This window comes from Podarcis vaucheri (genome assembly GCF_965113315.1).
Source record: "Podarcis vaucheri genome assembly, chromosome: 9".
NCBI lineage: Eukaryota > Metazoa > Chordata > Lepidosauria > Squamata > Lacertidae > Podarcis > Podarcis vaucheri.
The window spans coordinates 4,761,549-4,787,907 of record NC_138767.1 but is presented as its reverse complement, the minus strand read 5'-3'; the positions used below and the strand labels follow the sequence as shown (position 1 = coordinate 4,787,907).

Sequence of the window (26,359 nt, the reverse complement as noted above, 5' to 3'; positions counted from 1 at the left end):
GTATTTCATGGTTTTATATCTTGATTTTATTCTGTGAACCGTCCTGAGACCCCCGGGTATAGGGCGGTATATAAATTCTAATTCTAATACTAATTCTCATTCAAAGAAGAAGAAGAAGATGATTTCACCCTTTGCCCTCCAAGTGTTTTGGACTGAGCTGGTGGGAGTTGTAGTTCAAAACATCTGGAGAGCCCCCCAGTTGGTAAAGGCTGGTTTAGCAGCATAACACGACATCTAAAACTAGTGGCACCCACCAGCTCAAAATTAAATTTGTTGGTTTCACTTGTCAACTGATTCACAAAGCTCATTTGGACCAAATTTTAATAATCTGCCACTTTTTTTCCAAAACATTAATCCAGGGGTGTGGGGGGGTGTTTCATTACTGGAAAGAATGCAAAATAACCATTTAATAACCTCTCGTGGTTAGAAGGGTTTTCCTTTTCCCATAAAAACATCAGAACCAGCACAGCCTAATAAAATTAAACAAGGACACCCTGGATTCTCAGGTTCACGCTTAAAGGAGAGGCATGTGGAGGAAATCCTCCACCTTGGGGCTTTTTGCCCTTACAGAAAACAAGGGGGTTGGAAGTACAGAAGCCCATCATTTTGCAACAGCATGGGATATATTGAAGAGGCTGATGTTCATTTTTATAAATAGGCCATAAAACACAGCAGAAGTATTTTAAAAAAATCTGTGCTCCATCACTCTAACAGGCAAATTACAATTTATAGCCACATTGCACTGGCCAAAATTAATTTACCAATTCCTTCCCTCTCTATAACCAGGCATCACAAGCTATCGTTGTACTATATGTCAATATTTCACTATTTCTTTGTCAAGCAAGAGCTCCATGAAACAGGAACACGGGGCGATTCTTCCCAGTGATTGTGGTATGGCATGAAGAGGAGGGGTCTTTCACAGCCAGAGGGCCAGATTGTCTTCTGGGGAGCCTTCCAGGGGCCAGAAGCAAAAGTAGGTGGAGCCACTCATTTATATTTGGGCTTTGCCAAGTAGGCCGGTTTTCACTCTCACGAACAGAACCCTGTCTATTCTCCTTTCAGGTAAGCAAATCATAGAATAGCAGAGTTGGAAGGAACCCTGAGAGTCATCATGCAAGAATCTCAGCTAAAGCATCCGAGACAGATGGCCATCCCACCTCTGCTTAAAAACCTCCAAGGAAGGAGAGTCCACAACCTCCTGCACTGTCAAGCAGCAGAAAGTTTTTCCTGATGTTTAATCGGAATTAAATGGGCCTTCTCTGCAGTGGCTCCCTGTCTGTGGAATGCTCTCCCCAAGGACGTTCGCCTGGCACCTTCATTATACACCTTAAGGTGTCAGGCAAAAACATCCCTTTATAGCCAGGCCTGTGGTTGACCTGATTGACATCCTAGGTAAAGGTAAATGGACCCCTGACCATTAGGTCCAGCCGTGGCCGACTCTGGGGTTGTGGTGCTCATCTCGCTTTACTGGCCGAAGGAGCCGGCGTACAGCTTCCGGGTCATGTGGCCAGCATGACTAAGCCGCTTCTGGCGAACCAGAGCAGCGCACAGAAACGCCGTTTACCTTCCCGCCGGAGCGGTACCTATTTATCTACTTGAACTTTGACGTGCTTTCGAACTGCTAGGTTGGCAGGAGCAGGAACCGAGCAACGGGAGCTCACCCCGTTGAAGGGATTCGAACTGCCGACCTTCTGATTTAACCACAGCGCCACCCACGTCCTTAGTGATTGACATCCTAGACCCTTTTAAAATGCAGCTCTTTTCTGGGCTGTGTGTGTTATAGGGTTGTTATTTTTATTCTGATTATATATGTTGTGATCTTTTCTGTGAACCGTCCTGAGACCTCCGGGTATAGGACAGTAGATAAACTTATTAATATTAATATTAATCATCATCACTTGAAGCCTTTGGAGCAGGGGGGGAAACCCACTTGTTCCCTCTCCCTTGAGATATTTGAAGATGGCTCTCATATCTCCTGTCTGCCTCCTCTTTTCCAGGCTAAACATAGCCAACTCCCTCAACCCTTCCTCATTAAGCTTAGCTTCCAGACCCTTGATCCGTAGAGTTGGAAGGGACCCCAAGGGTCATCTAGTCCAACCCCCTACAATGCAGAAATCTCAGCTCAAGCATCCAGGACAGATGACCATTCAACCTCTGCTCGAAAACCTCCAAGGAAGGGGAAGTCCACCATCTTCTGAGGGAGACTGTTCCACAGTTGAACAGCTCTTACGGTCAGAAAACTACTCTATTCCAAACTTAAAAATGGAAAGCGTAATGCCGGTGGTCAACAAAAAAGGCTTAAAGACAGTTTCAAGGCAAATCTAACAAAATGTAGTATAAACACCAACAATTGGAAACATTGGCCTACGAGCGCTCCAACTGGAGAACAGCCTTTACCAAAGGTGTCATGGGCTTTGAAGACACTTGAACTCAGGACGCAAGGGAGAAACGTGCTAAGAGGAAGACACACTTGGCAAATCCACACCGTGATCAACTCCTACCCAAAAACCAATATCCCCACTGTGGAAGGACATGTGGATCCAGAATTGGCCTCCACAGTCACTTACGGACTCATTGTTAAAACCGTGTGTTATGGAAAACAATCTTACTCGGCTATGAGGGATCGCCAAAGAAGAGAAACTGTCAGAAAGTTTTTCCTGATGTTTAGTCAGATTCTCCTTCCTTGCCATTGAATCCACTCGTTCTCGTCTTCGGAGAGGCATTGACAGATATCAAGGACACATCCCAGCCAGGAAAACACACTCCAGAAGGGTGCGACTGGGGAGGGTGTGTGTGGCCTGGAAGAGTCCTGAGGGCCACGTAAAGAGGACTGGAGGTCCACATGCAGTCCTCATTGACTGTGGTTCTCCACTCCTGGGGCTCTCAGTCTCTCTGGCTTCCAGAGCATTGTACCCTTTGGATTTGCAATGGCGAGGAGTGGGAGGGATGACACACACACACATACAGCGCCTCCCGGGACTCACTATCGTGTTGCACGGGGCCACTGTCAACGCTGCCTCCCAGACCCGCCTTCTCGCAGAACGGAGGAGCCCACCCTGCGTCACAGTGGCAGTTCCGGTTGCTGTTGCAGACCTGGAAGAGATTTGCGGAGTGAGGCTCAAGCTTGCCAAATTACCGTTTGCAGGCACACCCCCCCCCCCAAAAAAAAAACCTCAACCCACCAAGATGCGCTCAACTTAAAATGAAGAGAGTCTATCAGGCAGGACAAGTCTAGGCTGGGTCAAACCTGGCCTTCCAGCTGTTTTGGGACTACAATTCCCATCATCCATGACCACTGGTCCTGTTAGCTAGGGATGATGGGAGTTGTAGTCCCGAAACAGCTGGAGGGACAAGTTTGGCCATCAGTGGACTAGCATGATGTCCTCACAGCAGTCAAGAAGATTCCTCTGGGAAATCGCCCCTCCTCGCCCGTGCGGTTTCCATAAACTGGTACAGTATTCGAATTCTGCTCAAGGTGCAATTGCGAGCCCTTAATGTTCAGGCAGAATGATCTCCTGACCCAGCCAAAAATGAATAAATGATGCCTTGGAGGGGTTGCCTCATTCTCACTGGTATATTGTGGTTGTTTTTCTTCAACAACACCCCTTACCTAGAGCCCTTTCCCAGAAGAGAAGCTAAGACGGCAGCTGGTGACTCACCCCGTGGCCGTGGCATTTCGAGGTGCACTTGTCCAGGTCATAAAAAGAGGCGTTGAGGCAGCGCTGGTCCTTGCAAACCTGCAATCAAAATGGCCTCCGAGTCAGACAGGCTTGCAATGCCCCAATAGTTCAACACGGCCATTTCATTTCATTTCATTTTCCAAATTAATATTTACATTCACATAATAACATAATGGGACGCTGGTGGTGCTGTGGGTTAAACCACAGAGCCTAGAACTTGCCGATCAGAAGGTCGGCGGTTCGAATCCCCGCGACGGGGTGAGCTCCCGTTGCTCGGTCCCTGCTCCTGCCAACCTAGCAGTTCAAAAGCACATCAAAGTGCAAGTAGATAAATAGGTACCGCTCTGGTGGGAAGGTAAACGGTGTTTCCGTGCGCTGCTCTGGTTTGCCAGAAGCGGCTTAGTCCTGCTGGCCACATGACCTGGAAGCTGTACGCCGGCTCCCTTTGCCAGTAAAGCGAGATGAGCGCCACAACCCCAGAGTCGGCCATGACTGGACCTAATGGTCAGGGGTCCCTTTACCTTTACCTTTAATAACATAATATGTAAAAACAAGATTCGAAAGAATCCCTTGGACTTTCTCCCTCCCCATTGTGGGTCCTTTTGTTAATCCTTTCCTTTTATATGAATCCAAATTTTTGTATCTCCATTATGTCCGTAGTTCTTCATTACATTACAAGTGTTATTCCAATCCCACTAACAATTTTATCTGTTTACAATGGTTTTTAAGATAAATTATATTTTTAAAATTCCCCATTCTTTATTAAAGTCTTGGTCTTCCTGATCAATTTAATCCCCCCCCCCTCTGTATATTAGTCTTTATTACATATATCAGCTGAAAACAAACACTTTCATAACTTGGTGGTCCCCCCAGTTAAAAAAAACAAACCACAGAAAGGAAATATAATAGAACACAGTTCAAGAAACACACAAGAGGGCAAGGTAACGTGCAATTATAGGTGACTACCATATTCATATCCACATCCTAAGTTGCCCCATCAGAAAAGGATAGAAGGACCAATATATTATGAAGAAAACTCAGACATTAATTCATGGTTATCAGATTTTTTTCCATGAATCCAGGAACCCTTTGTTGATATTTTTTTTTGTGTGTGTGTGTTTTGAAGCTGAGTAGCAACAGGGAGTCAGTAGTGGGGATGGTGAGGCAAAAGACCCTGGGCCCAAGCACACATGAATATTGTATAAAGGTGCAAAGCCCTTCTTTCGCACCCTGCAAAAGATAAATGCACAGAGGTTTTTTTAAAAAACTGGGCAACGGCTGCCCGACCACAACTCCTGAGCCTCCCCTGATCAGTCAAAACAAAGGGGGAAGGGGGCAGGAGATCTGTACTGCCAGACGTCCCCGGTTCCCCTTTAGCAGTGGCAGCGGCAGTCAGTAGTCCGGAGCCTGCCTGGTAGAGCAGTTAGCTCTGGTTGGCTTCAGGAGCTGCTCGCTGTTGTGGCACCCACCATTTTTCCTTGCCGGAAGTTCCAGCAAGGAAAAAATGGCGAGCTCCATAGCAGCAGGCAGTGAGCAGCTCCTGAAGCCAGCCAGAGCCAACTGCGCTACCAGACTGGCTCCAGAACTTCAGTACATAACACCACTGCCATGTTTCCTGGGGACAGATTTGCAAATCTGGGGACTGTCCCCGGGGACATCTGGTAACCCTAATTTAATTTAATTCAATTTAATTATTTAGACCTAGGACCCTCGTACCTATGGGACCGCCTCTCCTGGTATGCCCCACAGAGAAACCTACGGTCTGCAAACAATAACATCCTCAAGGTCCCAGGCCTCAGAGAGGTTAGGCTGGCCTCAACCAGAGCCAGGGCTTTTTCGGCTGTGGCCCCGATCTGGTGGGACGCTCTGTCACAAGAGACTAGGGCCCTGCGGGACCTGACATCTTTCCGCAGGGCCTGCAAGACAGAGTTGTTCCACCAGGCCTTTGGTCAGGGCGCAGCCTGATTCCCTCCTCTGGCAACCTGCACAGAATTTTGCGTAATTGGTTGCCATCAATTTGATTTAATTAATTTTTATAATGAAATATTTTTAGATTGTGTGACTATTTGACTGATTATTTGATTGTTGTTAGCAGCCCTGAGCCCGGCTTCGGCTGGGGATGGCGGGATATAAATAAAATTTATTATTATTATTATTATTATTATTATTATTATTATTATTATTAGACCCCCCCCCAATCTGACTGGGTTGCCCTGGCCACTCTGGGCAGCTTCCAACACATGAAAAAACCATAACAAAACATCAAACTTTACACAGCAGCCTTTTGATATTGTGTTATAAAGCGCACCCTTTGGGTTTGGGTGCCTCGGCTGTTTTTCCCGGGAAACCCTCACCATTCCATCTCCGCACTTAGTCCCTGTCATCACCAGCCCCGGGTCGGACATGTCCCCCTCGTCATCCTTGGTGGCGTAAACCAGCGCCCCCCGACACTTGATCTCCTGCCCGTTAAAGCGGATGGTGGTGTCCATGGAAACGGTGTTGGTCCCTTTGGGCTTGGCAGCCGAGCTCTGGCACTGGATCTTCCCGCATTTGGCATCTCTAGAAGGAACGAGAACATCGGAGCTGGGAGAGGACCTGAAGGCTAGCCGCTCATCATCATCATCATCATCATCATTTATTTATTTATACCCCGCCCATCTGGCTGAGTTTCCCCAGCCACTCTGTGCGGCTTCCAACAAAACATTAAAATACAATCATTCATCAGATATTAAAAGCTTCCCTAAACAGGGCTGCCTTCAGATGCCTTCTAAAAGTCAGATAGTTGTTTATTTCTTTGACATCTGACGGGAGGGCGTTCCACAGGGCAGGCACCACTACCGAGAAGGCCCTCTGCCTGGATCCCTGTAACTTTGTCTTCCCTGTCTTTTAAAAATAGGATAGCTGCTTATTTCCTTGACATCTGATGGGAGGGCGTTCCACAGGGTGTGTGCCACTACTGAGAAGGCCCTCTGTCTGGTTCCCTTTAACCTCGCTTCTCGCAGGGAAGGAACTGTCAGAAGGCCCTCGTTACACCATCCCCTTGATGGTATAAACTGCACTGGTAACTTCATCTGAAGTGTGGGGTACAGCTATTTTGGCTTAGATTACCGTATTTTTCACTCTATAGGACGCAGCGGACCATAGGATGCACCAGACCATAGGAGGGGGAGAACGGGGGGGGGATTCTCTCCCCCTCTCTGCTCAGCGCCCCTTCAGCGAAGCGGCAGCAGAAACAGAGCCCTTTCCATTTTTCCTCCCGCTTCGCTGAAGGGGTGCTGCACAGAGAGGGAAAACTGTGCAGCGCCTCTCCAGCGAAGCGAAGCCTGGAGAGCAAGAGGGATCGGTGTGCACCGACCGCTCTCGCTCTCCAGGCTTCAGGCGGCTATCCGCAAGCCTTCAGAGCACAGCGAGAACTCCTGCTGTGCTCTGAAGGCTTGCGGATAGCTGCCTGAAGCCCCCAGAGCGCAGCGGGACTTCCCGCTGCGCTCCGGGGGCTTCAGGCAGCTTCAGCGAAAGCAATGCGAAGCCTCCGGGGTGCGGGGAGACTCTGCACTTCGGAGGCTTCGCGTTGCTATCGCTGAAGCCAAGGAGCCTGCATTCGTTCCATAACACACACACACATTTCCCCTTAATTTTTGAAGGGGGAAAAGTATGTCTTATAGAGCGAAAAATACGGTAGATCAGGGATAGCCAAGTTAGCTCTTTCCAGACGAACTTGGACTCCAGTTCCCATCAGCTCCATCCAAAATGGCCAATGCTCAGGGATGATGATAGAAGTTGCTGTTCAACAACATCTGGCTTCTTCTGGGATTAGATGGACAAGCTTGGGGTGCTGAGAACTGCCCTTTCCACAGTTAGCATCTCAACACCTGGGGTGGCCAATCTTGACGTTGCCGGACCACAATCCCATCATCCCTGATTGCGGGCCATGTTGGGTGCTTTTAAGGGAGACCAACAAGATCTGGAGGTCGCCAGAGTTCAGCTTTGGTCAACTTGAGAACCCCAGAGTCTGCACATTGTGATGCCTTCAGACCAGCACCCACCTCCACGCACACTTGACGTAGTTGCCATGACGGTCCTTCCCACAGTTGCCATACATGTCGCCTGCCCGGTTGACATCCCGGAAGCAAGCATCGGGAGCCGGCCAGGCACCTGCAGGTGGAAGCAGAGTTGAAGTGAGCTCAAGGAGCTGGGGCCACCAAAAGGCACATCTCTCCATTCGCAAGCAACTCCCACAGCCGGGTGCCCAGGAACGTACAAAGACAAGGAAAGTTTCTCACCATCCACTTTTAGTTCGGTACAGTGGTGCCTCGCAAGATGAAAAGAATCCGTTCTGTGAGTCTCTTCATCTAGCGGTTTTTTTCGTCTTGCGAAGCAAGCCCATTGAAGGATTAGCGGATTAGCGCTATTAGAGGCTTTTAGAGGCTTTTAGCGGCTTATCGGCTGATCGGATCAGCTGATAAGCGGCTTAGCGCTATTGCCGCTATTAGCGGCTTATCTGCTGATCGGATCAGCTGATAAGCGGCTTAGCGCTATTAGCGGCCTTTAGCTGCTTTTAGCGGCTTATCTGCTGGTCAGATCAGCTGATAAGCAACTTAGCGGCTTAGAAAAAGGGGGGAGGGGGGAAAACCAGCAGGAACTCACAAGACATTTTCGTCTTGTGAAGCAAGCCCATAGGAGATTCGTTTTGCGAAGCACCTCCAAAACGGAAAACTCTTTCGTCTAGCGAGTTTTCCGTCTTGCGAGGCATTCGTCTTGCGGGGCACCACTGTATTTAGAGAGAGGCTTTGGAACCCAGCCTCTTGGATAATGGAGTTGTCCCAAGTGACTCCCATTTCCTCATTCATCATCAACATCATCTCCTCTATGGGTGCCACTACATGCCCTCTGTCTTTGAGCTCTTTGCTCTCCTACTTTCAAGGCCCGCCAGGTTCTGGGAGAAGGTGTGTGTGTCTGGAATGCTTTCTAATTTATTTATTTTTTATACTTTTCAAATACATGCATTTCACCGATTCTGCAATCATTTTGACATTTCAAAACTTGACTTCCTTCCTCCTTTCTGCAGTTCCTTAAATTTATTTTGAGTATCTTCTGCATATCCAGATTCGCTTAACTTACTTGTTGTTGTTTTTTTAAAAATATTTTTTATTGCTCAATTTCCACATAGCAAATTATCAAACCCTGTAATCACATGCATTATTTTTTCTCACAAAGCCAGCATAACAACACCCCAACTGCAACCCCCAAACTCTCCAGAAGATGGTGCTTGTTCCTTAGCTAAAATAAAATATGTGGACGGTCAGTTCCAACCAAAATGCACAATCTGGTGCCCATAAATACTGTGGTGTGGTCAAGATGTTGTTGAAGTGCTGAACTACTCGGAAGGTGCTTAGCTGAAAGACTAACCACTGCAGTATAATCTGCAAAATCACTTAAGATTACTATCGGGGGAGATTCTGCTCCTTGTACCTCAAGCTGTGGAATAGGTGTCTATCTGTATAACGTGCATATGTTATACAGTGGTACCTTTGGTTGTGAACGGGATCTGTTCCGGAGGCCTGTTCGCAACATAAAAAGCGTGCAACCTGAAGTGCCGTATCTGTGCAGGTGCGCGGCACGATTTGGTGCTTGTGCGCATGCGCGAAGCAAGATTTAGCACTTCTGCGCATTTGCGAGTGGCAAAACCCGGAAGTAACCCTTTACAGTACTTCCAGGACGCAACCTGAAAAAACGTAACATGAAGCAAATGTAACATGAGGGATGACTGTACAGATAATAATATCTGTTGTTGGCACCCATATGTCTCAAGAAGCAATGGAGTGCGCCTCTGTGGGTGACATCAAACTGCTGTGTTAGCAGTGCCAAAGTAACCTCTCTGGGGAACAAGCCTGGGTAGTAAAAAGGTAAAGGTAAAGGACCCCTGGACAATTAAGTCCAGTCAAAGGCAACTATGGGGTTGCGGCACTCATCTCGCTTTCAGGGCAAGGGAGCCGGCATTTGTCCACAGACAGCTTTCTGGGTCATGTGGACAGCAGGACTAAACCACTTCTGGTGCAACGGAACACCGTGATGGAAACCAGAGCGCACAGAAACGCCGTTTACCTTCCCGCTGCAGTGGTACCTATTTATCTACCTGCACTGGCGTGCTTTCGAACTGCTAGGTTGGCAGGAGCTGGGACCAAGCAACGGGAGCTCACCCCGTCATGGGGCTTCTAACCGCCGACCTTCTGATCGGCAAGCCCAAGAGGCTCAGTGGTTTAGACCACAGTGCCACCTGTGTCCCAAGAGCAAGCCTGGGAAGTATGGCCCAAAGGAAAGCAGAGAAGGCAATTGGCGCAGGAGCTGCCAGAAAGAGATATACAGTGGTGCCTCGCAAGACGAAAAGAATCCGTTCTGTGATTCTCTTCGTCTAGCGGTTTTTTCGTCTTGCGAAGCAAGCCCATTGACGGTTTAGAGGATTAGCGCTATTAGCAGCTTTTAGCGGCTTATCTGCTGATCGGATCAGCTGATAAGCGGCTTAGCGGCTTAGAAAAAAGGGGGGAACCCAGCAGGAACTCGCAAGACATTGTTGTCTTGCAAAGCAAGCCCATAGGAAACGGAAAACCCTTTCGTCTAGCGGGTTTTCCGTCTTGCGAGGCATTTGTCTTGCGGGGCACCACTGTACATCCAACTGTCTTAGGGACAGAGTGGATTTGTTTAGAGTTTGCTCCTTACTTTTTCTTCTTCTGAAGATATCCCGCAAATTTAGGGCCAGAGCTTTCCTTTTCCTAGATAGGCTTCCTTCCCAGGTGGACAATCCCCACCTGGGAATCACTTCCCCCTACATCACGTGCAGACACCGCCTTCTTGACCATTGGCCCCACTCTTGGTCTCATCCGCTCAACGTGCCAGAGCCTGTCTTTGCATGCAGAGTCCCTAACTCAACAAGGGTTTGCAACCCAGTGGCTCCCCTCACCTGGTTTAACCGGCCAGTCGAAGCCATTCCCAGGGTGTGGCCCCTGTTGCATGCTGACAGCTTCTAAAAGCCACAGGTGAGAGCTGAGTGCAGGGTGGGGACCAAAGGTTAATAAAAGACCCCAGAGGTAGCGTGATATGCCCCCGACCAGAGGTACTGCCCCTCCCTTAACATCCCTGAAAGAGCATCTCTACCCCCATCGTTCAGCCAGGACCCTGAGGTCCAGCTCTGAGAGCCTTGTGGTGGTTCCCTCCCTGTGAGAAGAAAGGTTTCAGGGAACCAGGCAGAGGGCCTTCTCGGTAGTGGCTCCCGCACTGTGGAACGCCCTCCCATCAGATGTCAAGGAAATAAACAGCTATCTGACTTTTGGAAGACATCTGAAGGCAGCCCTGTTCAGGGAAGTTTAGGGAAGTTTAGGGAAGTGAACATGATTTGAGTTTCTACTGAACTGAGGCTGCATTTTAATGTTGTATTTTAATCTTGTTTTTAAGTTCTATTTTAATCAATTGTTTTTATACCTGGTGTTAGCTGCCCTGAGTCTTGGCTTGGGGCGGGGTATAAATAAAATGTATTATTATTATTATTATTATTATTATTATTATTATTATTATTATTAATGTTTGATAGTGTTTTTTATATTTTGTTGGGAGCCTCCCAGAGTGGCTGGGGAAACCCGGCCAGATGGGTGGGGTATAAATAATAATAATAATAATAATTATTATTATTATTATTATTACCCGTGCATTTAAAAAAGAGATCATTGTATATGTAGCAGAACTGTGGTTTATTTTATAAATAATAATAATCTTGCTTCTCAAGATCAAGGAGGGCATTAGAAAAGGAATCTGTGCCGGTGAGCTTGGCATCACGATTCTCAGAAGATTCCACCCCTGTGTAGGAAAGGTGCAGAGAGGGAAGGATATGTGTGGGGCAGGTGAGGCGCTCACCTGGACCCCACAGCTGGATGCATTGCTGTTCGTGGGTCAAGCACATGCCGTTGTTGCAGTAAGCCTCCCCGTAGGAGCACATTGAGCCATCCAGGAGGTAGACGTTGCTGGGGCAATAGGGGGAAGCCCCTGTGCAGTATTCAGGCAGGTCGCAGGATCCGGCCGGCTCTCGGCACATGGTCCCAGCTGTCTTGAGCTGGAGAACAGATGAAGACAAGAGAGAGAGTTATTGAGTGGTTAAGCTGGATGGCTTTTAAGTTGACGTATTTAGCATCCAAGACCAGTGCTAATTCAATTATTTTTTTAAGGACCCCTGGACAGTTAAGTCCAGTCAAAGGCGACTATAGAGTTGCAGCGCTCATCTCGCTTTCAGGCCGAGGGAGCTGACATTTGTCCACAGACAGCTGTGTCATGTGGCCAGCAGGACTAAGTCGCTTCTGGCGCAACGGGACACCGTGATGGAAACCAGAGCGCATGAAAATACCGTTTACCTTCCCGCTGCAGTGGTACCTACTTATCTACTTGCACTGGTGTGCTTTCGAACTGCTAGGTTGGCAGGAGCTGGGGCAGAGCAATGGGAGCTCACCCTGTCGTGGGGATTCAAACCGCCAACCTTCTGATTGGCAAGCCCAAGAGGCTCAGTGGTTTAGACCACAGCGCCACCCAGTTGAAAAGTAATGGGTTGTGTTGTGGTTTTTCTACAGGTGTGTTTCTTTCTTTCTTCTCTTTCCCCCATCGTTAGCCTGATAAAGAATCGCAGAATTGGGGAGTTGGAAGGGACCCCATCTGGTCCTGGAAATGGGGGAATCACAGCGAGATGGTTTGGCATACCTTGCAGCCTTCGCAGCAGTCGCCGTGCGCACACTCGCTCCCGGCTTTGAGGGTGCAGTTTTGTGGGTTGCAGCAAGGGTTTGTGCATTCCTGGAAAGAGAGAGGGGAAAGAATGATCACTGTGATGATCGCCTGGAATAGCCCTCTTAAAGCCGAGGCTCTTCGAGGGTGTGGCATGCCACACAGTTGTGGCAGCAGAGGGTGGCAAGCTTGAAGGGAAAATTCAAGGACAATCAAAGGAACATTTAAAGCCCTAAACAGCCTCGGTCCAGTACAGTGGTACCCCGCAAGACGAATGCCTCGCAAGACGGAAAACCCGCAAGACGAAAGGGTTTTCTGTTTTGGAGGCGCTTCGCAAGACGAATTTCCCTATGGGCTTGCTTCGCAAGACGAAAGCCCATAGGGAAATCTCCGGGGACCTCTTTTAAATGCTGGTGGTGGGGAGCAAAGCCTTTCCCCCCCCTCCGGCCTTCAGAAGAGGTCCAGGAAGGCCGGCGGGGGCCGAAAGGCTTTGCTCCCCACCGCCAGCATTTTAAAAGCAGTCCGGGATAGCAGGGAAGCGCTTCCCGCTATCGTGGGCGGCTTTTGAAGGCAGGCGGGGGGGAGCAAAGACTTTCGCCCCCCGCCCGCCTTCAGAAGAGGTCCTGGACCTCTTCTGAAGGCGGGCGGGGGGCGAAAGTCTTTGTCCCCCCTGCCTGCCTTCCCAGGGGCTTTTACATCGCCCCGGACAGCGGAGAAGTCCTCTGCTGTCCTGGGCGATTTTAAAATGCCGCCCACCAGCATTTTAGGATCGCCCCGGACAGCGGAGAAGTCCTCCGCTGTCCCGGGGTTTTTTAAAATGCTGGGGGTGGGAAGAAAAGCCCTTGTCCCCCCCCCAGCCTTCAGAAGAGGTTGGGGGACAGACTGTCCCCGGACCTGGTCTGAAGGCGGTTTCCATAGGAACGCATTAATTGATTTTCAATGCATTCCTATGGGAAACCGTGCATCGCAAGACGAAAAACTCACAAGAAGAAAAAACTTGCGGAACGAATTAATTTCGTCTTGCGAGGCACCACTGTATATCTGAAGGAGCGTCTCCACCCCCATCGTTCTGCCTGGACACTGAGGTCCAGCTCCGAGGGCCTTCTGGCGGTTCCCTCACTGCGAGAAGACAAGTTACAGGGAACCAGGCAGAGGGCCTTCTCGGTAGTGGCACCCGCCTGTGGAACGCCCTCCCACCAGATGTCAAAGAGAAAAACAACTACCAGACTTTTAGAAGGCACCTGAAGGCAGCCCTGTTTAGGGAAGCTTTTAATGCTTAATAGACTACTGTATTTTAATATTCTGTTGGAAGCTGCCCAGAGTGGCTGGGGAAACCCATCCAGATGGGTGGGGTATAAATAACAAATTATTATTATTATTTGGCCCCAGCACCTCTCAGTTCAGAAATTCTGATGCCGCGAAGACATACCTCCACCTCCCCGCAGTCGCATTCCTCGCCATCCTCCAGGAATCCATTGCCGCATTTCTTGCCCACCACCAGGTCCTTGGTGTCGGGCATGTTGAAAAGACACATGCCACCCCCTCGGTGGAAGTAGCTCTCCAGTTGCTTCCGACTGCAGGAGCTGAAGACTTTCGGAAAGGGGTGGCTGCAGAGACACAGGCAAAGAGGGGCGACTGTCAATATTGATTAATTGAATTTGCATACCACCTTTCTTCTATAGATCTCAGAAAGATTCACAACTTAAAAACACAAGATGAAAACTAATAATAATAATAATAATAATAATAATAATAATAATAATAAGAAGAAGAAGAAGAAGAAGAAGAAGAAGAAGAAGAAGAAGCAGCAGCAGCAGCAGCAGCAGCAGCAGAGAGGCGCTTGAGGCGTAATGGACTTTCAGATTGCAAAAAGCGGGCATCAATAAATCAAGTTCATGCATTTTATTGAATTAGTTAAACTGTGCAGTTTTAACTGTGCCGTAAATTGTCACTGTTTTACTGTGTTATTAATTTCCGTGGTGGGACGTGCAAACTATATATATTGTTTTTTTTATTTTAAATTGGTTAAAGATTGGAAATTCCTCATAGATTTTTTTGCATGAGAAAGAAAAAGAAATAATGATATCTGGATTTGAGGATTGAAGATAATGTTTGTTTACAGAAAGTGGCTTTGTTGGGTGTTAGATTTGATTGGACAAAGGGAATAGTTTTTTTAAAGCAGACAGGTGAAGAATCGGAAGTTCTTCATTTTCCGAATCTTATTTTGCGATCTTTCTCTTTTAACCTCTTTCTACTCTATTTATCTCCCTCACCCCTTTTTTGTGTTTTTATTGTATCTAGATAAAAGTCTTGGTTTGGTTTTCTTAAAAACAGAGTGGCGATGTTAAGTTTTTGTCTCCACAAACCTTAATAAAATTTGTTTTGAAAAATGAATAATGCTTTTAGGTAGGATGGGCACAGGGGATGAGTTTGTGGAACCGGAAAGTTTGGGACCCACTGCTCTAACCACTACACCCCACTGCCTTGCGCTCAGTCTCCTGGGATGACGCTCTACCTTGGAGCCAGGGCCTCTGCCCAAATGTGCGGCTTGCGCATGAAGAAGCCTTGTCCCACTGCACCCATCCAGCCCAGAACCCTCTCTCCAAAACCGACTTCCTCCGTGTGATTTATTTCGGTGCCCTGAAACGCCTTGAAATCCGAGCCCCGTGGTCTCCTTGACATTTCTCCTTCCCCCTCGACAACGGCTCTTTTGTGCGACAGCTGATCCCGCCGCCAATGTCGGCGGCACGGACACAAGCACTGGGGGCCCCAAACCCTCCGTGTCTTTAAGTCTATAAACAGCCTCGTGCCGGGCGCTTTCCGGAGAGGAGAAAGGCTTCACTGTTTCGTGCTGGCCCCTCTCAACACGTCCAACAGACACGGAACAAGACCCTTGTTTCTCAACATGTGGCTTGCTTCCGAAAGACAACTGCACTCGATTTGCCTCCCCCGCTTCTCCCGCCATTGTACATCTGTCTCCATTTTCACATCCTTGCTGGCTGCAAGAAATCCAGCTTTGATTTCTGGGGCTGGTGGGGCTGTGCCCCTGGCTCCTGGGAAAAGCAGGCATTTGGGATGGCAGCGGGGAAAATAAAGGAAGGGAAATACAGTTCGCAGGGTGGTTTAACAATCAATCCCTCTCCATAGGGAACTCTGGGAATTGTAGCTCTGAGAGGGGAATAGGGGGTTTCCAAAAAACTCTCAGCACTCTTAACAAATTACAGCTTCCAGTGGGGTGGAAGCAATGGCTGTTTAAAGTGGGTATCTAATTAAAAGACGCCTGCTTCTTGGGAGAAAAGCAATGACAAACCTAGACAGCATCTTAAAAAGCAGAGACATCACCTTGCCAACAAAGGTCCATATAGTTAAAGCCATGGTTTTCCCAGTAGTGATGTATGGAAGTGAGAGCTGGACCCAGTAGTGATGTATGGAAGTGAGAGCTGGACCATCAAGAAGGCTGATCGCCAAAGAATTGATGCTTTTGAATTCTGGTGCTGGAGGAGACTCTTGAGAGTCCCATGGACTGCAAGAAGATCAAACCTCTCCATTCTGAAGGAAATCAGCCCTGAGTGCTCACTGGAAGGACAGATTCTGAAGCTGAGGCTCCAAGACTTTGGCCACCTCATGAGAAGAGAAGACTCCCTGGAAACGACCCTGATGTTGGGAAAGATGGAGGGCACAAGGAGAAGGGGACGACAGAGAATGAGATGGTGGGACAGTGTTCTCAAAGCTACCAGCATGAGTCTGACCAAACTGTGGGAGGCCGTGGAAGACAGGAGTGCCTGGCGTACTCTGGTCCATGGGGTCACGAAGAGTCGGACATGACTAAATTAGTAAACAACAACAGCATTGCCCAGTGTGTCATTGAGGCTTTGACAAGCTCGTCTTTGGTTTCCCTGCCCCAAACCTCCTTACCCCGTAGCAGCAGCCATGACGCAACCGCCCTGAGATGCCGTGGCCTCAACGCAGCATCCCTCAGGATCGTGGCTCATGCCGAAGTTGTGGCCAATTTCGTGGGCCATGGTGGCGGCCGCTCCAATGGGCAGTTCCGAATGGTCCTGGGACAGAGGAATGTGGTCATCATTTTCATTATCATCATCGCCTAATTCATGCCCTGCCCTCCGCCAGGAGGTCCCAGGGCTGTGACAATTCAATCAAAACTAAAACAGGTTACAATCCCAGGAAATTTTTTGGGTGGGTTCCCTGAAAACACACAGCGAGGGGGAAAAGGTAGGTCTTCAGCAGGGCTGGATTTAGGTTTGAGGCCCTAAGTTACTGAAGGTAATGGGGCCCTTTATACGTCCAGTTGCCCCTGCCATGCAACCAGTCCATGCAGAATGTAGGCACCCTATATACAGAAATGAGCAAATTAGTGATATCTTAGGGAGCAGGCTAGCAGGTGGGGGTCTGGTTACAGACGCTTCAGGTTGCGTTTTTTTGGATTACGGATGTGCCGAAACCCGGAAGTACCGGAATGGGTTATTTCCGGGTTTCAGCAGCCGCACATGCGCAGAAGCGCTAAATCACACTTTGCGCATGCACAGAAGTGCTGAATCGCAACCCGCATGTGCGCAGACGCGGCGCTGCGGGTTGCGAGCACTGCTGGTTGCGAACGTGCCTCCAGTACGGATCAGGTTCACAACCTGAGTGTCCACTGTTCTTGCATAATAGGAGCCTACACAACACAAAACACTGTTGCTGTATGTGGGTTTCAGTTTATTTGTTTTCTATCTTATATTTTGGAAATGGACGTCCAGGTTTTATTCCCTTTAAAAAACTTTGGGGGGGGGGCCAAGGGAGTGGGGCCCCAAGCTATAGCATGTTTAACTTATACATAAATCTGGCACCGGTCTTCAGCATTTGCCGGAAGCTGTACAGCGAAGGAGCCGGGGGGACGGGACACACATGCAGGGGAAACCTCTTCAGGCTAAAGGAGAGGAGAACATCATAGAATCATAGATTGGGGCCCCCAAAGGTCATCCAGTCCAACCCCCTGAAATGCAAACAAAATCAGGGCCACATTTCAGGGGTTCAGGTTTGGCTGCAGAACCCCTTTTAGACAAACTAAACCAAATCTACCCTGTTCCTGCCCCTAAAACCAAATGATGCTTGTCGATACGTTCAGCGGACTCTCCTTCATTGGCGATTTTTAAGCAGACACTGGAGGGGTTCTTTAGCTTTGATTCTCGCATTGAAGGGGGTTGGACTAGATGACCTTTGCGGTTCCCTTCCAACCCTACAGTTCAAAGATTCTCCAATATCTGGGGCCTTTTCCCTGCAGATTTGGGATGGGAACCCCCAAGACACCGAGACCGGCGGCTAATGGAGGTTGCACCTGGCAGAACCCGACTCTTCCTTCCCCGCCAGGCGAAGCGCCTCTTGCTCCCAAGGAGAAAGAGGATAATTTTGCACAGTTGAAGGAGAAGCTGTTGAGCAGCTTTCACCAACCAACCAGATTGCCATCCTGTCGCTTGAAGCTACAACTCCTGAAATATACTCAGAGTCGAGAGTGGATTTCATGCTCTTTATTCAGCTCATAGTGGTGAGGAGGAATGGAAGTTCCCCCAGAATGTCTGCTTTATATACATTATTTACACAATGGGCCCCGTGTGATTGGCTAATTCCAGGATTCTCCTGTAGGCCAATCAGGTTGTGGATTCACTTCCACCTGGAACTGGATTGGGTGGCTCCTGTGGACCAATCAGACTGCTGCATTCTGGATCCTATTGTTCTAGGACCAATCAGACTGCTGCATTCTGAATCCTATTGTTCTAGGACCAATCAGACTGCTGCATTTTGGATCCTATTCAACTCAATACATAACAACTCCCATCAGCCCCAGCCAGCTGATGGGAGTTGTAGTCCAAAACAGCAACCAGGTTGTGGAAGACAGCTCTAGATAGCAAGCGGAGGATGGAGGAGCCACAATCTTGTCCTTACCATGCTCACCCCGCCAGAGTTTTCCGCACTGCACATGCCCTCCAGCGGCGCCATCCCAATGGTCGTCCCGACAAAGGTCATCCCACTGTGGAGACAGGAGAGGGAAGGGGGAAACAGAGGGAAGAGACCTGGGGTCGGTTTTTTAGGTTTCTTGCAACATGCAGTCAGTAGCAGTGGTTACATAACTTTCTGACTTTCCATAGCTAACTTTCCATAGCTATTATTGTTATACGATTCCATTCACCATATAGATGGAGTATGTACTTTTGATTTTATATTGAATTGGCATTATAGTTCATGCGCAGAAAGGTAAAGGTAAAGGGACCCCTGACCATTAGGTCCAGTCACTGCTGACTCCCACCACTGCGGTGGGAAGGTAAACGGCGTTTCCATGCACTCTGGCTTCCGTCATGGTGTCCCGTTGTGACGGAAGTCAGGAGTGCTCTGATGGTGTTTCCTGCTTGGCAGGGGGTTGGACTCGATGGCCCTTGTGGTCTCTTCCAACTCTATGATTCTATGATTCTATGATTCTATGAAGTGGTATAGTCCTGCTGGCCACATGACCCGGAAAGCTGTCTGTGGACAAACGCTGGCTCCCTCAGCCTGAAAGCAAGATGAGCGCTGCAACCCCATAGTCGCCTTTGACTGGACTTAACCATCCAGGGGTCCTTTACCTTTACCTTTACCTTTACCTTTACCTTTACCTAAACTTACCTCTTCCACCTTAAATGTCAGTATTCCCTGGGAAGGGATGGTTTGAATCTGTGGTGTGGGTGTGCCTCTGAGCCCATTTGCCACCTCAGTGAATACTGGGAACTGTAGTTTGCTAAGGGTGCTAGGGATTTGTAGATCCACAAGGGTTAAGCTACAGTTCCCAGGATAAATGGGAAAACGCAATCAATAACAACACACACTGCGGATGGAAAACTGCATTGCAAAATTCAGAGAAGCGCAAATTCTGGAGGATAGCTGCGTTTTGGTTCACGTACCGGTTTGGAAAAAATAATAACAATGGGTGGATCATTTCATTAAAATGCAGGGGAAATGCCCTACACACACACACACAACCTGCCCCCTAGCATGAGCCAGCTTATCGATGGCTGCTTCTGAAACGACGACTCACGTCAGCAGCTGGGCATTGTCGTGCTTCTTCCGAGCCTTCAGAGACTTTTTCCACTGCAAGAAGGACATGAGCGAGGCGTGAGCGTCGCTGCTCAAGCTGCACTGATCCCTCTCGGTCCAGACCTCAAGGCCGATCAGGGCCACTTTGATATTCAGGGACCTGTAAAACTGGGGAAGAGGAGCAGGAAGAGAGGAGGAGGGTTAATAATAATAATAATAGTCATACCTCGGGTTGAATGTGAATCGGGTTGAGTGCGTTCGAGTTGCGCTCCGTGGCAACCCAGAAATAATGGAGCGCGTTACTTCCGGGTTTCGCCGCATGCACATGCGCAGACGCTCAAAATGATGTCACACGTGTGCGCAGAAGCGGCGAAAAGCGACGCACGCGTGCGCAGACATGCCATCACTAGTTACGTTTGCTTCTAGATGTGAATGGGGCTCCAGAACGGATTCTCCAGAACGGATCTAGAGGTACCACTGTAACAGACCCGTAGTTCACCTGCAAGATCACCTTGCCCACTTGACTACAGTCATATCTCGGGTTACAGACGCTTCAGGTTGCGTTTTTTTGGGTTACAGACCCACCAAAACCCGGAAGTACCGGAACGGGTTACTTCCAGGTTTCAGCGGTCGCGCATGCACAGAAGAGCTAAATCGTGCTTTGTGAATGCGCAGAAGTGCCGCGTCGCAACCCATGTGTGTGCAGATGCGCAGATGTCGGTTGCGAACGCTGCAGGCTGCGAACGTGCATCCCGCACGGATCACGTTCGCAACCCAAGCGTCCACTGTTACTTCAATCTGTAGAGCTGGCCCTGTTACAGGTGCCAGATAATACCCCGCTCTGCATTTGTAAGAAATCAATCTTTCAGTGTGGCAGCACCTCTGGAACTCACCGCCTATTGAGGCAATTTCACTGTACACTTTCTGGACCCTTTTCAAAGGCCTCTTTGTTTCTCAGGCAAGCCTCCCTGGACATTATTAGCATTGCTTTGTATTAAATTTGTATACCACCCTTCGTTCGAAGATCGCAGGGTGGTTCACCACGTAAAAATGCAATATGTATTTTAAAACCAATAACCTCCCCCCCCCCAAAAAAAACCCCACATTTAGAATGTTGGCGTATGTTTTAATCTGCTCTTAGTTTATTGCGGATTTTGTCTTTTGCAAGTTTTAAAGAGTTCATAAGAGTTTGAAGGGACCACTGGGGTCATCTAGTCCAACCCCCTGCAAGGCAGGAGTCTTTTGTCCAGTGTGGAACTCGAACCCATAACCATGAGGTTAAGAGCCTCATGCTCTAACTGACAGATATCCTGGCTTCCAGTTGTTTTTACTGATAGTTTTATTGCCTTGTTCTCTTTGTAAGCTGCTTGGGGGGTTTTGCTTTTTGAAATCAAGCCGTGTATAACTTTACTATACGAAATAAATAAGCGTGCTGTTAGCCCCCCAACACAGTTAAGTCAGGCATAATAATAATAATTAATAATAATAAATTTTTATTTATACCCGGTTCAGAAAACTGGGCTCAGGGCGGCTAACAACAAATTTAAACACTTAATTATAGAAGCAGCAGAAAATACAGTATAAAAACGTGAATAACAATAAAATTCAAAGTTCAGAAATCAATTTGGGGAAAATCCATCTAATAAGCATTAGATAATCCCCAGGGCTAGCTGGCTGAATTAGTCCTACTTGGGCCAGCGAGGAGGCCAGGGGAGAATTAGCTGTGGGGTCTCAGAGCGGGTGATCTTCATAAAAGGGGAGGGGGAGGGAAGGGGAGGGAAATAAAAGAGAAGGCTGAAATCAAATTAAAGGCCAGGCAGAATAGCTCTGTCTTACAGGCCCAACGGAAGGAGGTTAAATCCTGCAGGGCCCTGGTCTCATGGGACAGAGCATCCCACCAGGTCAGAGCCACCACTGAGAAGGCCCTGGCCTGGTGGAGGATAGTCTGACTTCCTTAGGGCCTGGGACCTCTAAACTAAGGTCCTCTGCGGGGCAGACCAGGAGAGGCGGTCCCGTAAATACGAGGGCCCTACGCCTATGGTCCTCCACAACCCCCTGGGACTGGCGGCTGGTCCACTAGGGCAGTTGGGGCCCTGCCCCACTAATCTCAGTGTGCCAGCCCCACCAGCTTAATTTTTCCTTTACATCCAGCCCAGACGGCCAGCTTCCCCTTCCATAGTCTCTGCACTAGCCTTGTAGAACTTAGAAGAGGACTAAACCATAATTTCTTGACTTGGGCTCTCATTGCCTCTGGCGCCACCTAGTGTCGGACTCCCTGCCTCCTGCCCTACCAGGTCTGATTTCCACCAGCCACCACTGCTGTGGACTACCACTCCCAGCAGACCTGACCACCGCTCCCTGATCATTGGTGGGGCTGATGGGAGTCATAGTGCAAAACACCCAGAGGAGACCAGGTTGGGGGCAGCTTGGTCTGCGCTGACTTATAGCACCTCTTCAGGTTTCAGAATGGAGCGGTCCTCAATTAGCTCGGCTGGTAAGAGTGCAGTGCTGATAACGCCAAGGTTGTGGCCTGATCCTGATCAAATCATAGGATGCTGCAATGCTGGAATATGCAGCTGTCCCTTCCGGGATCGAACCTGCAACCTTGGCGTTGTCAGCATCATGCTTTAACCCACCGAGCTATCCAGCTCCAGGGCTCTTTTCATGGGCTTATGTCCTTGATGTTCAGAATAGGTAGCTGTGGATAACCCAAGTTTTGCTGATTGTCTCTATTACCTTGTCTACGTAATTCGCGATCTCCAAGATCCGTTGCTTGGTGTGCCCCAGATTTTGCTTTTGAGATGCAAACTGGGAAGGAGGCAGTGAAAGAGAAAGGGGAAAGGGAGAAAAAGAGAGGCAAAGGAACAAATTTAGGGACATTTCTTAAGCCGAAACTAACACACACTGCTGGATGCTCTTTGAAGAATTACTTCCCCCACGATGCATGGAATATGTGAGAATGACTGCGCTTAAATTCAGAAGGATCTGTCTTCATCCAAACCAGCAGGTCCCAAACTTTATCAAGCCTTTGGTTCCTTAAACTCACCCCCAGTTCCCCCTACCCTAGAAGAAGCATTATTCAGAATAGCAGTTTGCATGACCTGGTAAGAATTATTATTATATTTGTATACCACCTTTCATCTGTAGACCTCAAGAAGGTTCACAACATAAAAATACAAGGTAAAAACACAAAATACATGATGAAAACAAGAACAAAACAATACAGTACAATAACCCCACTTCCTTGGATGAAGGGAAAGTAACAGCAGCAACAACAACAACAACACATTCAAAGCATTCCCCCAAGAATCCTGGATACAAAAAAATTCAAAACACACTTTTAAAATTCAAAGCAGTCACAGCTGATTCACACTTATTCAGAATCTAATTGACACCAATCACTTTAACTCATTCAACAAATTCGATCCAATCCCACTGCCCCATTGGGGGAGAAGTACCTCCCACTTTTGGGAACGACCGTTCCAGACCATCCTTCACGTGCCTGGTGCTTTCCTGGTGTAGTTCTGGACTACAACTCCCATCATCCCCAGCCATCGCTGATGGGAGCTGGCAGCCCAAAACATCTGGCAGGGACCAGATTGGAACAGGTGGACGTCAACAACAGCAGAAGACTTGTCCTGCTTGTGGTCTTGCCAGGGGCATCTGGTCGGGGAAAGAGGACACTGGACCTGACCTGACCTTTGGGCATTCAGGAAGCTTCATGAAGCCCCTGGCTCTCCAATGATCTCCAAGATTCAGTGCAGCATTGAGGACCACCTCTCCTCATTCTCTCCTACCTAGGACCACCGGAAGTCCTGATGTTTCTCCAAGCACAGGAGAGCAGGGATCCTGCTCAATCCTGGGTCATCTCTAGGGGGAAAGACACACTCCCCAGCAGAAAGCTGGAAAATGCATTTGTGGACCCTCGTATCTTGCCACTTCTCATGAAGCATTGTGCACCAGAAAGCCAGGCTAAGGGCACATAGGTTGGCAAGATCTGGGCTGCTGGGAAGGTGGGTTTTGGAGTCTCTGCATGGCTGGACCACTCAGTTCACAGAGGAATTGTACAAAACCCTCTTTCTACCCATGCTAGCTGACAGCAATGTGATGTATGGAAGTGAGAGCTGGACCATAAAGAAGGCTGATTCCCAAAGAATTGATGCTTTTGAATTCTGGTGCTGGAGGAGACTCTTGAGAGTCCCATGGACTGCAAGAAGATCAAACCTCTCCATTCTGAAGGAAATCAGCCCTGAGTGCTCACTGGAAGGACAGATCCTGAAGCTGAGGCTCCAAGACTTTGGCCACCTCATGAGAAGAGAAGACTCCCTGGAAAAGACCCTGATGTTGGGAAAGATGGAGGGCACAAGGAGAAGGGGGCGACAGAGGATGAGATGGTGGGACAGTGTTCTCGAAGCTACCAGCATGAGTTTGACCAAACTGCGGGAGGCAGTGGAAGACAGGAGTGCCTGGCGTGCTCTGGTCCATGGAGTCACGAAGAGTCGGACACAACTAAACGACTAAACAACAACAACCTGACAGCAAAAATTCTCACCAGGGTGTAGTCTGCAACAATGAAGAGCTCCATGTATTTCAGGGTTCTCCAGGCATCTCTCCGTTTCTGAAAGACAAATTTGCTCAGTGTCACCAGGAAGGAAGGTATTAAGGAAGGAAAAGCAACTATTGTTGTGATCCACGCCAGGGCCAGATTAAGACCTTTAGAGGCCCTAAGCACTGAAAAGATTTTGGTGTCCTCAGATATGTCTCATTCAAAATATTAACAAGAAACCGTAAAATAAAATTTTATTTTTCAAAACCTACAGTACAATGGAAAATAATGTTCATTTTGGTATAGGTGGATTTCGGTAGTGCTAACCTAAATTTCTGGTATATGGTTGAATCATTTCCATGAATTACTGGCACAGCCTGGACGCGACTCGCGACCCTGGAGCCAGACCAGGGTTCAAATCCTCGCTCAGTCACGAAGCTTGGTGGGCAACCTTGGCCAGCCACTGCCTCTCAGTCTGACCTACCCCAAAGGGTTGTTGTGGGGTGGGAGAGAGCTAGGGATAGCCACCTTGAGCTCTGGAAAGGTTTCGTTTTTTTAAAAAAATATTTAATCATTTTTTCAATACAAACAACAACCGCAAAAGACACATACAACAAAAACCATAACAACACTAATAACACAATTTGACAATTCAGATTTGAATACACTGATATACCTATGACTACACCTTTTTAATGATATTTCCCCACCTCTCCTCCCCCTACTTCCCACCACTATCCGCCTCTTATCACTTAAATATTCCTTCCAGATTTCTTCATATTTATCCATTCTTAATTTGCAACGAAATGCAATTCATTCGTATGTAGCTAATCTGTCCATATTATCAATCCATGTGTTCAAATGGAATCTTTTTGCGGCTCTTCCAATTCATCAAAACAAGTTTTTTTGCTTCTAATATAGCACGGTACATCCATTTATTTATTTTTGACCACTTGTAATCTCCCACGTTTCCAGAATATAATTTAGAATTCAATTCAATTCCCTTATCCTTCAATTCCCTTATCCTTGAGATGAACAAAAACCTGTTAGCTTCCAAATCTGGGATGCTGCCCTGTCCATTTATCGCGCACAAAGGCTTACCCGCTGATGTGCAGACGGTTTGAAGGACCGGGCGATATCGGCTACGCTGCTTTGCATCTGGTCACCGTGCCCACAGGTCCCGCCTTTGATTGGCAGGTGTTCTGCCCTATAGACGACGTGAGGCTCAGAGTCCGGGCTGGCTGGGGGTTTCAGGTAGTAGCTATCGTTGTGGTTGAGCGTGATCAGGCCACTGGCGGAAGAACAAAGGAGTGCGATTGGAACAACAGCCGCCATCTTTAACAAAGAGTCTGGGGAATTTATAATTCATCTTGGAGACCACTGTAAGCAGATGAAAACATTAGCAGGGTTGCAATAACACTTGTAACTTAGCAAATACTATGGAGATGATGGAGTAATATAAAAGATGGACTACTGGATAATATGCAGTTGAAAAGGTTGATAGTAGGACCCACGGAGGGGAAAGTGGGAAGTCCAGAGATTGGGAGGGATCTGTAAAGATGGATGACTACGGTTGTATTATTATAATTTTATACTTGTAAAACCAAATAAAAATTATTTCAATTCAAAATCATCATCATCATCTTACAATGACATGAAACCTCCTGCAGCTGCTATTATTATTATTATTATTATTATTATTATTATTATTATTATTATTATTATTAAAGTTTTTAATGTTTGATGTTTTATCGTGTTTTTAATATTCTGTTGGGAGCCACCCAGAGTGGCTGGGGAAACCCAGCCAGATGGGCGGGGTATAAATTCTTCTTCCTCCTCTTCTTCTTCTTCTTCTTCTTCTTCTTCTTCACCCACCCCTCACCCTAAGGCCTCTGGGCAGGTTACAACATTAAAACACAATATTAAAAACCGTTTAAAGAAAAGAACAACAGCCGTGATCATGACAGAAACGTCACAAGGTGACTTGTGCAGGTGTTATGCAGCTCCTATAAACAGTGCCGGTTGTGCATATCTAGGTGCATACGGAGCAAGGCAATCTCATAGATAAACAGGTCCAAAGTTGCTAAGGTCCAAACTACAAGAAAGAAGATTCCACCTAAACATTAGGAAGAACTTCCTGACAGTAAGAGCTGTTTGACAGTGGAATTTGCTGCCAAGGAGTGTGGTGGAGTCTCCTTCTTTGGAGGTCTTTAAGCAGAGGCTTGACAACCATATGTCAGGAGTGCTCTGATGGTGTTTCCTGCTTGGCAGGGGGTTGGACTCGATGGCCCTTGTGGTCTCTTCCAACTCTATGATT

At 48.0% G+C, this 26,359-nt stretch overlaps 1 protein-coding gene across 2 annotated transcripts in view; it reads right to left on the bottom strand.

The window, feature by feature from the left end:
- The window catches only part of ADAM33 (ADAM metallopeptidase domain 33), a 105,532-nt gene that overhangs the window by 15,875 nt on the left and 63,298 nt on the right, over positions 1 to 26,359 (bottom strand). For both annotated transcript variants that reach the window (XM_082236364.1, XM_082236365.1), the window contains exons 6-18: positions 25,144 to 25,333; positions 24,049 to 24,114; positions 22,233 to 22,304; positions 19,498 to 19,664; positions 18,375 to 18,459; positions 16,350 to 16,492; positions 13,864 to 14,041; positions 12,414 to 12,503; positions 11,583 to 11,778; positions 7,724 to 7,832; positions 6,035 to 6,239; positions 3,660 to 3,737; positions 2,985 to 3,093 (exon numbers count right to left, since the gene is read on the bottom strand). In XM_082236364.1, the coding sequence (XP_082092490.1) occupies positions 2,985 to 3,093; positions 3,660 to 3,737; positions 6,035 to 6,239; positions 7,724 to 7,832; positions 11,583 to 11,778; positions 12,414 to 12,503; positions 13,864 to 14,041; positions 16,350 to 16,492; positions 18,375 to 18,459; positions 19,498 to 19,664; positions 22,233 to 22,304; positions 24,049 to 24,114; positions 25,144 to 25,333 (1,688 nt within the window). The remainder of the gene's footprint in view (positions 1 to 2,984; positions 3,094 to 3,659; positions 3,738 to 6,034; positions 6,240 to 7,723; positions 7,833 to 11,582; positions 11,779 to 12,413; positions 12,504 to 13,863; positions 14,042 to 16,349; positions 16,493 to 18,374; positions 18,460 to 19,497; positions 19,665 to 22,232; positions 22,305 to 24,048; positions 24,115 to 25,143; positions 25,334 to 26,359) is intronic.